The sequence below is a fragment of the Buceros rhinoceros genome, unplaced genomic scaffold (assembly GCF_000710305.1).
Source record: "Buceros rhinoceros silvestris isolate BGI_N320 unplaced genomic scaffold, ASM71030v1 scaffold23529, whole genome shotgun sequence".
Lineage (NCBI taxonomy): Eukaryota > Metazoa > Chordata > Aves > Bucerotiformes > Bucerotidae > Buceros > Buceros rhinoceros.
This window is the reverse complement of record NW_010433603.1, coordinates 7714-17200: the sequence shown is the minus strand read 5'-3', so window position 1 is coordinate 17200 and position 9487 is coordinate 7714. Positions and strand designations below refer to the sequence as shown.

General features: G+C 52.2%; 1 protein-coding gene across 1 annotated transcript in view; it reads left to right on the top strand.

Moving 5' to 3' along the window:
* Positions 1-278: 278 nt before the first annotated feature.
* Positions 279-9487, top strand: part of LOC104500522 (ras-related protein Rab-40C-like) — a gene marked incomplete at its 5' end in the record, with an annotated part of 15934 nt that continues 6725 nt past the window's right edge. The window contains 5 exons of the mRNA XM_010144178.1: positions 279-361; positions 503-630; positions 1126-1157; positions 2767-2827; positions 4938-4998. Coding sequence (XP_010142480.1) covers positions 279-361; positions 503-630; positions 1126-1157; positions 2767-2827; positions 4938-4998 — 365 coding nt within the window. The remainder of the gene's footprint in view (positions 362-502; positions 631-1125; positions 1158-2766; positions 2828-4937; positions 4999-9487) is intronic.

Here is a 9487-nt window from a genome sequence, read left to right as displayed (position 1 = left end):
GCATCGTGTGAGGTTTGTAGCAGCGCATCCTTTCTGGGGGATCAAAGCACCTTCTGGCGGAGGAAATAAATGTCAGCGTCGAAATGAGCTGGACTTGGCTGCGGGCAGAGGTGATGCTCGGGTGGGGGAAACCCCATCGACTGCAGAAATTAAATTTTTTTAACTTCCATCTAACTTGGTGGCATCTGAGCTGCCTGAGGCAGATGAGCAGCTGTCATGCTGCCAGCAGCCTCTGTGCGCTGGTGGCATCTAGTGGCTGCTGTGGCCTCTGTCCCCAGGTCCCTGGGACAAGGGGGAAGCCAGGGCTGAGCTGGAGCTGCAGGCTGGGCCTGGGAAAGGCTTCCTCATCAATGGGGAGGATGTACTGGGCTACATCTGCCGTGTGTTACAGGGACTAAACCAGTGAGGTAGCAGCCATGAGGTGCCGGTACCAGAGTTAGCGGCTGCGGTGAGTCCTGTGATGTTAAGGGCACCTGTGACTGATGCAGGTTCCTGGCCTCAGGAGTCGCGGGTGTCGTGCAGAGCGATGGGAGAGCTGGCCGGTGTGCTGCGTCCTGCCCGGACCGAGAAGACGACGATGCGTGGAAGCGTTAAAGGGGGTCCCCTGGGAAGGGGTGTCTGCGGAGGCAAGTACAGCCATGCACCTCGTGCTTCCTCCCTCCACCTCACACCCCCATGAAGGATTTCTCCTTCGCCTGTTGCTTCTCCCTGAGCATCTTTGGAGTGGGGAACAGTTGCGGCAGGAGCTTGGGGATTTCCCAGCCCTGTTTCCTGCTGGTCGCCTGCCTTGGCTGTGGTGGTGGTGTCCTGCCCACAGCCAGGTCTTGCTCGGGTTCGAGCCTGTGGTGTACTTTCAGGTGGGCGAGGAGGGAATGGCTGTTTAAAGCATTGCTCTGGTGACCACGTCGGGACAGGGAGCCCACGTTCCCCGTGCTGGGCAGTTCATCAGCCTAACAAAGGCAGTTCTGGGTTTAATGAGTTTTCTTCTCTTCCCAGTCAAGCTGAACTTCTAAAAGCTGAGAGTCAAGCAATTCGTTTCACCTCCACGGTGTCATTCCTGGAAGCACATGGCCTCTGTGCCCTGAAAACTGGTCTCTGTTCCCACTCTGTGGTGCTTTCGTGCAGCTGCTCCACCCGCGTGCCGGGGCCGCTGGCACGTAGGGTGCCCGGGACTTGCTGCTTGCAGGGAGCTCTTGTGCCCGAGGAGAAATGGGGCAGTGCCGTGTGGAGCAGAGTCTCGGGGGATCCTGCCCTCGAAAGAAGGCACGGGCTTAATTAGCCCTTTCTGAAATGCCCGCCAGGGATGATCCTGGTTCAGGAGCTGGGGGGGAGATGTCTGGGTGCTCCCTTCTGGTCGCAGAGCAGGTTTGCTCCCGCTTCTGCTTGCCATTCCTGGGGACAAGGGAGATTTGTATCCACCTGAAAATAAATACAGGTCATTCACTTGCTTCTGGAGGAAGATAAAAATGTAAACTGTCTATTTTCTGTCATAAAGCACTGAAAATAGTTGGAATTTAAGATAATTATCTTTATTGCTTTTTATAGCACCCCGAGAAGGCTGAAATCTAATTTGTTTCTCACTAACAGGGAGCTCCTGCTGATGACTCAGAAAAATCCATTTGCTCTATTGACAGACTTGTCTGTTTGGTTATCGGGGCAGTGTTCTCCTGGCAGGAAAAGGGAAATGCAGGTTGTAACGTGTCGGCGGGTTTTTAATATAGATTCAAAGCTTGATATCTATTGGCAAGAGGTAAAAATGCAGTCGACCTAATCAGAGTGAAGCGACTCTGCTTCATTAAAGACGGTTGTAGATCAGTTTATGCTTTAGTGGGAGTGCAGTAACAGTGCCCAGGACTTTGGGTAAGAACTTCAGTATCTGTGGAGCTTAACTGGAGCTTGTGGAGAAGCTGCTTTTCCGGGGCCCAGGCTTTGGGGAGGTGGGCAGGAGGTGTGCTGGTGCCTGGGGAGCGGGTCAGATGTGTTGCTTGCGGGTGGAGTTACCCCGTTTCTAAACTGCTGTGTCTGAAAGCGAGACAGGCTCGCAGCTCGTAACAAGCCCTGCGTACCTGGAGGTGTTGGGCAGCCTGTGCGCTTGATGAGCCGCTGCTCAGCACAGCCTGGCAGGGTGGTTCGGAGGGGCTGGGGCTGCGGCTCTGTGAAGGGCGGTTGTCCCTGCTTCCTGCTCAGCTCTCGACAAAGGGGAGTGTTTCCTGCTTCACCTGGCCCAGTAAGGTACGCACCCGAGCTGCTCGGAGAAGAACCAGCATTCTCTGGACAGGCTTTCAGTGTCACCCACCTCCCGAACTGCCCTTTGAGCATTTCGGACAGTGATGTTTGTTGAAACATGGTGGGTCTGTGGGCTGACTTAGCAGAGATGCTTCTAAACTGTTCCTCTCTCTGGCTCACCCTCCAGAAGTCTGTGATTTAATGCTTCACTTCGGATAATGCTACAGACCAGGGGATCTCCTACAGCTCGAGTCCCAACAGGTTTTGTCCAACAACAGAGAAGAAAGAAACAATCTAGGGCTTAACCGTGGTTTTCGGGAGGAGGGATGGCGCTCCACAAGAGCAGTCTTTGCCTCAAAGCAGAGGTCTGTTTCTGTCAAGTCTCTGCAACCCTCCGCAAACACACAGGTAGAGCAAAGGGGAGAAAATATCCCTTTCTGTCAGCACGAAACGATCCATCTGGGTGGGCAAAGCAGATTTCTCGTCTGTCTCTGGAGACCTGCTCAGTGTTTGCTCAGCTTCTTATTGGTTTCCTTTCAGGAATCGACTACAAGACCACGACTATCCTGCTGGACGGCAGAAGGGTCAAGCTGGAGCTCTGGTGAGTGTGCCTGAGCTGCTTTGGCTGCGAGCGCAGGACCGGTGAGAGGGGCTGTGGTGCTGCCAGCGGGATGCCGTGTCGGGCTGCAGAGAGCACAGAGCATCCACGGGCACGCAGTGAGACTGGCTGGCTGTTCTGACCAGCCAGTTACTCCAGCGAACCAGAGCCCTTGCCGTTGACGGAGTGGCACTGACAGCGCACTGTTCGTCGCTGGAATAGTCCCGTTTCAGTCCTTCTCTGTCGTACCTGACCTGGTCCTAGGCAGCTCTCAATCACTGAGGGAACAGTGGTATCTGAGAAGCAATACTGGATTTTACTGAAGTCCTAGGCTGAGAAGTATAGGCAAGGGAATAGGAAAGGAAGAGGGGAAAAAAGGGTGAAGGCCTTAGTCCCTACAGAAGCTGGATATTTCTGGATGACTTGAGTAGAAAATTGAACCAAGAGCAATGAACAGACCTCACGGTTTGTGTCAGAGTGTGGTAACCCCCTGGAGAGCAGAACTTACTGGAATGACCTGACACGGGGATGGAGCCAGGAAAATGCTGTGTGGGAGGGGAGACCCCCACCTTATCTGTCAGCACCAAAGGGAGATCTGGAGTCCTTCTGGCCAAGTGTTGTGTGATGTTGAACCTGCTGAGAAGCTGACACAGCAATGCTGGAGATGAAAGAGGAAGGGCAGGCAGCTTGCCCCAGCGCTGGATCTCACCCGGATCTGGCAGGGAATGACACAGGCCCTAAAACATAAACAGCCTCTTTACCAGCACTCAGATGGAGTAACAGGAGTGTTAGTAATGCGTGTGAATCGTTCAAGAGGAGTGAGTGCCGTGTTCTCAGCCTCAATGACTGACGCTGGCAGCGTATAGTCTGGTGGTTTAATTACACCCCTGCTCTCTGAAGCTGAATGTCCTCATTTTTCTTACAAAAGAACAGAAACAGCTAATTTATCTCTTCTAGTTTATAGGTGCCACTTATATTCTTTTGTCTCTTTTGTAAGATGACTACTGTAACATTTTAGTCCCAAATGTATAGTTACTGCTTCCCTCTCGAAACCCTCTTCTTTTTATACTGTGTTTCTTGAGCTGCAGAACCAGCATGGGACCTTCCCTGACAAGCTGGTAGTGTCAGTTTATGGTGCCTTAGTGTGTAATCTTTCACCACCACTTTCCTCACACAGGCCAGTATTTGATTGCCAGGGGAGAAGATGAAAGCACAGACTGTTAGATTGATGCCCAGGACCAATAAAATGAACCTTGAAAGCTTTAGATCTGAAAGAACGACTGTCCTGAACTTGTAGCTAGTGCAGATCTGTGGCTAAGGGTTTCATCAGGCTTCTCGGTGGTCTTTAACATGTCCTTTATTCCGGCCGGGGAGCAGGCATGACAAACCTAATGTGTTTCTGATTACCCTCATGCATTCCAGTGTGTGTGCTGGGCTCTGGCTCACTCTCCCCACTGAGAGGTGCTGGTAATGTAGTCAGACTTACAGCTCCTCGGGAGTTACAGTCAGGGCTGATGGTGGCTGAACAGCCCTTTCTTGTCACAGTGGGTTAGAAATGCTGTTCCCCAGTGCTGTTTCTGAGCTCTCTGGAGGGTCCGATCAACAGGGTCTGTCGGGGTCTGGATGTGAAGATACTTATTTTCATTTTTGTCTAAAACATGTTTGGAAAAATAAGTGAGACTAGGCCGTGGTTCTGTTCATTTTACAACAGTTCAGCCCTTTTCCGTGACTAGGAGGGGTCTGCCGTCTCCTCTGGCTCTGAACCGCGTGGGCTCCAGGGAACTAGAGAGGAAATGCTTTGCCATGGGGAGTGAAATGACGTACAGCCTCGTATGTCGTAAGGTAGCGCTGAAGCTGAGCGGGTTTGGTTTGTAACTTCTCTGCAGGAACCACGATGACAGCAGGGGCCTCTAGAGAGTGCCTGGCTGTAACCAAAGAGGGTGATGTACCCCTACATTCTCCCTAAGAAACATCGTGCAGAGCACTGTGATACCATGCGTGTTCTAAAGAACTGGCAAGATCCACACTGATTTTTTTTTTCTTAGGTCCAGTAGATGTGCAGCACGGGATTCGATTCTCCAGATTTCACAACCGTAACTTTTCTTTGTTGCAGGGACACGTCAGGGCAAGGACGATTTTGCACCATTTTCAGATCCTACTCTAGAGGAGCCCAGGTAAGTGCTGCTCCCAGTGTCCGTGTCGGCTGTACCAGTCTTCCATGAAGTAGTGAAGAGCCCTGCAGAGAGGCTTGTCGATCATCACAAGGCTGGGAGCAGTGTAACTGCCAGAGGCGCTGCGTGTCGTCCTGCTGCCTGCCGTCCTGTTTTTATGAAATGGTGTGGAGCGGGCAGCGAGTGACAGGCTTCCCCGGGCTGCTGCAGAGACTATATGCAGTATTAGTTTCTGGAGAAGGGCTGCGGAGGTGAGGTTAGAGAGGATTAGGCAAGTCTGGCTCTAGATCTGCCTTTGCTTTAATGCGAGAGCTTGTACTCTTGGAGTTTGTCGGATTAGTTTCCCTCTGACTATGGCTTTCCCAGTGGAGTTCTTCCAGTCTGTGCTGGCTTCAAGTCAGTTCCGAAAATAGGGTGGCTCCTGCTTGCGTGTTTGATGCAGCTCAACTGGATTGTAAAATACTTTCCTCTGAACACGAGACAGAGCATTGTGTTTTGAGCCTCTCCTTTGGGGCCTGCTCCAGAAGAGCATTTAGATTCTGAGCAGCAGAAAAACCCTGTGGTCCTCTGAAGAGCTGCTGTTGGTTAACAGAGCTTTCTTACTCTTTTATTGCCATCCTTTCAGTAACGTGACAGGGTCCCTCCAGGATAAAGTCTCCCTAAGCTAAATGAAATACTGTGGTTTTCCTTTTGGAAAACCTTGGAGAAAACTCCGCTGATAGACACTGAGAGTTGGAAGCTATAATTCAACCTCCTGACTGTGCCAGGGCCCTGGCAGCTTCCCAGCCAGTGGGAAACCTGGCCACTTTTATTCAAGCTCTGCCGCTGTTGCTCCTGGCTTTTTGCTCCTTGTAGCTGCAGACTTTTGCTTCTCTAACTGGCAAAACCCATCGCTCTCTCTGTCCCTGAGACTTTCTGCAAACTCACTTGTGCTGCAGACACTGTTAGAGCGCTTCACCTGAGATGTGCTGTTGACACCTCCCCCGGTGTCTCGTGTACTCTTGTTGGTGCACATCTCTGGGGCTGTGGATGGTTTGAGGCAGCTCCTTTGAAGCGGAGCCCAATTTCCTGGTGTCTGTGGAAGCGCAGGGCGAGGAGCGTTGGAGCAGTGGGAGGGTCCAGGATCTCCCGTTTGCATGCTCAGTGCCACGTGTGTGTTTATCTTTAAGGTTCCCTCTGCCCGTACTACGTGTGCGGCTCCAGTCCTGAGGGCTCGAGACTGTGTCACTTTGCGGTCTGGTTAGAAATGCACGAAGTTGGTCCCTGTGGTTTTCTGATGACCACAGAACGTAGCTTTGGTCAGTCTTTTTCTGAGACCTTGCTGTGTTAGATGTCCAGATCAAACGGAGAATAGAAAGTGTCAGGCTTCCCAAGTGATGTGTCCAGAAATACCATTTGAGAGCTCCTACCCCTGTCTGCAGCACGACCTGCTCTTCCAAACCACAGTACAGAAGACTTTCTGCCCTTTGCATAGACCTTGAGCAACTTGGAGTTGCTGTGTCTCCACAGGCCTGCACCCAGCAGAGCCTGCACCCGCTTGCCAGAACTCGTAGCTGCTGCCAGCGTACAGTGAACCAGGGCAGACAGGGAAGCTGAAGTGGGTAGTAACAAGAACACTTGAACTGGATGGAGAGATGGGGACCCATCTGCTTAGAAACTGCAGTGGAGCTGAACTTGCACCATGCATCCTTTGGGTTCCTGCAGCCTGTTCTCCCTGGACACAGCATTTGACACTGGATGCCACGAGGTGCTATGTCTGGCTGACCTTAAGCTTCAAACGGACTGTTTTCACCTTAATTCCTCAAAATTAAGTTCCTAATCTTCTGTGCTTTGGAGGCAACATCTTGCCCTTCTGCTGTGTTGCGTTAGGGGCCCCCTCAGCAGAACGCCTGCGGGGCTTGCCTCACACATCGCACCTGCTAACTCCCAAGGAGTCTGTCTGAGAGGCGTTTGCAGTAAAGCCTCAACAGCCAGGTGGGAGGGACCTTTAATGTGGATGCTTCATTCCTGAGTGCTGGGGTGTGGATCTTTCTTGCACAGCAAGTGTGGCTTACGCCTTTTCCTCAAAGCCTGCATTCTGCTTGAGCAACAGATGTCTTTTCCAAAGTACCGGTGTGGTGCCTTAATCCTGATCTGTCGAAATAGCCAACCCTTGCCATGAAAAACCACAAAAGAGCCCCGCAGGGCTGGGTCCAGCTCTGGGGTCCTCGACACAGCAGAGACATGGACCTGCTGGAGCGGAGCCAGAGGAGGCCGCAGACACGATCTGAGGGTGGAACCCTCTGCTGGGAGGACAAGGGAGAGAGCTGCGGGGGTTCAGCCTGGAGCAGAGGAGGCTCCAGGAAACCTTAGTGTGGCCTGTCAGTGCTTCAAGGGGCTTATGAGAAAGATGGGGAGGGTCAGGTTGGATGGGGCTCTGAGCACCCTGCTCTAGTTAAAGATGTCCCTGCTCAATGCAGGAGGTTGGACTGGATGATGTTTAAGGTCCCTCCCAACCCAAACCCATTTAGGTTTTTATGGAACAAGAAGCCTGCCCAGCCAGAGGAGAGGTAGTCTGCATGTGAAATACCTCCACTACCCTCTGAAAGTGTTCATGAGATGAGCACAGTGACTCTTGAAGACTAATGACCAGAGTCCTTGTACAGTCTTCGCTGGGTGGCTTGGAATAAAACTTAGACTGGGTTCAGCATCAAGTGCTTGGCTCCTTTGAGATGATACAGCAAAATCCCTGCATTAGCAGGAACACAGATATGGTCCCTCGTAAGCAACTCACTGCATCCTTCAGTGGAAGAGGGAAGAAGTATCTTAATTTAAGCTCCTAATGGTTAACCAAAGCAAGAGGACTGTTTGTGAGGATTAACAAATGACTGCTACTGTTCTCAGTACACAGAAGCAAACTTCCAGTGTAGCACTAGCATAAAGACAACTTAACCTGGTGTGGTCTCAGGGGAAGAGGGATAAAACAGTCCCGGGCCCTCTTACTTCCTCCAGATGTATGTAATGCTGCGTGCTCTGCTGAGGTCTCTTCTGCCTTCCCCTCTGCTCTCTTGGGATGATCAGACACCAAGACTTCTGCAGTAGGAAGCCTGATGCAAATCCAGTTGGAGGCAAGAGAAACCCCTTTTTTTAACCTAGCAAGCTCAGAAGGAATAAACACAGTGGAGAAGATTGACACCAGGGTAGGAAAAGTTCCATTTAAAGTGCAGTGTGATATTTGTAGGAGAACTGGCCACAAGCACCTTCACGCTGAAGGTTCTCCCTGAGCAGAGGGCTGAGAGCCTGAACCTTCCCGTAACGAGCACAAGAGGAGCTTGAAGAATGTGTTTCCAAAGAGGACTTTGCCAGGTTGGCTGTGAGAGCAGGGGGCTGGCCTCAGCAACCTGGCAGCCTTGCAGCAGTGACCGAGAACAGGGCGAGCCCTTCTGAATAGCCAGTGCTGACAAGAATCCTTGGTGTGAAAAGGGCCTTCGAGTAGGCAGAGCACACCTGGCTTTCCCACGCATACACCTTACTGTTTCTCAAGTGAGGTGATAAGAATTGAATTTTCTGAGGTAAAACCTGGAGACGTTGCAAAGTCTCCAAATAAGAAGCAGACCTCAGGAGTTTTCCTTTCCCCTGTGTCACAGCCTCGTGCTTTGCTCCATCTGGGCTGCAGGCTGGTCCCTCCTCAGTGACAGGACGCTTCAGAGCACCTCAGTGCCTTCCCCGGTTGAGACCCCACACTGCTCACTGCATCACTTTCGTGTTCAGCCGGAGCTTCTTCCTCTTCAAAACATCTGAAGTAAACCAGCCTTGCTGTCCTTGATGAGCTGGCGTCAAGCGAGGAGCAGTTCCTTCGCTCGGCCCCGGTGGACCAGCCACCTTTGCCTCAAGGTTTGCTGGGAGGATCGCAGATTGCTGTCCCTCCCTGCCCTGCCCCAGCCCATCGGATCTCAGTAGGGACACAAGATGCTCCTTGGCTCATGACGGAGCCTTGTGGCGTACTGGCGCACCTGTGACCTCCCTCGTCTCTTCTTGCTTCCCTGGGGTTTGAGTTTCCCTTCTCCTGTCCTGCTTTCCTCATCCCTTCCCTCACAGGGTCTCCTGAGCCAGAGGTTCTGACTGTGTCGCTTCAGGGTCTTGCTTTTGGGCAGAAGAGGAGCAGCTGTGTCGGGGGGAGCAGAGCACTGGCCTGTAGGCACTGGTGGGGCAGGCGGCCTCACGGTGACCGCAGGGCTGGGGGTGGGTAGAGGTGGAAACCCAGCAGTGTTGCGATCTGCAGAACAACCTCGAGGAGTCTGGAGCTTGCTGTAGCGCAAAAGGATTTTTGTGTGTTTATGTTCAGTGTTGTAGCGTAGCAGATAGTGAAAGGCCCTTAGTGATGTCTAAAGGTCCTTCAGAAATCTTTCACTGTGCTGCTGGACTGCTGCTCTTTGGCTTTTGCTGCTCGGTGATAAGGTCTCAGTCAGCCCGGCAGCAGAGCTGGTGTGCTGATCTCCACCACTGCACTCTG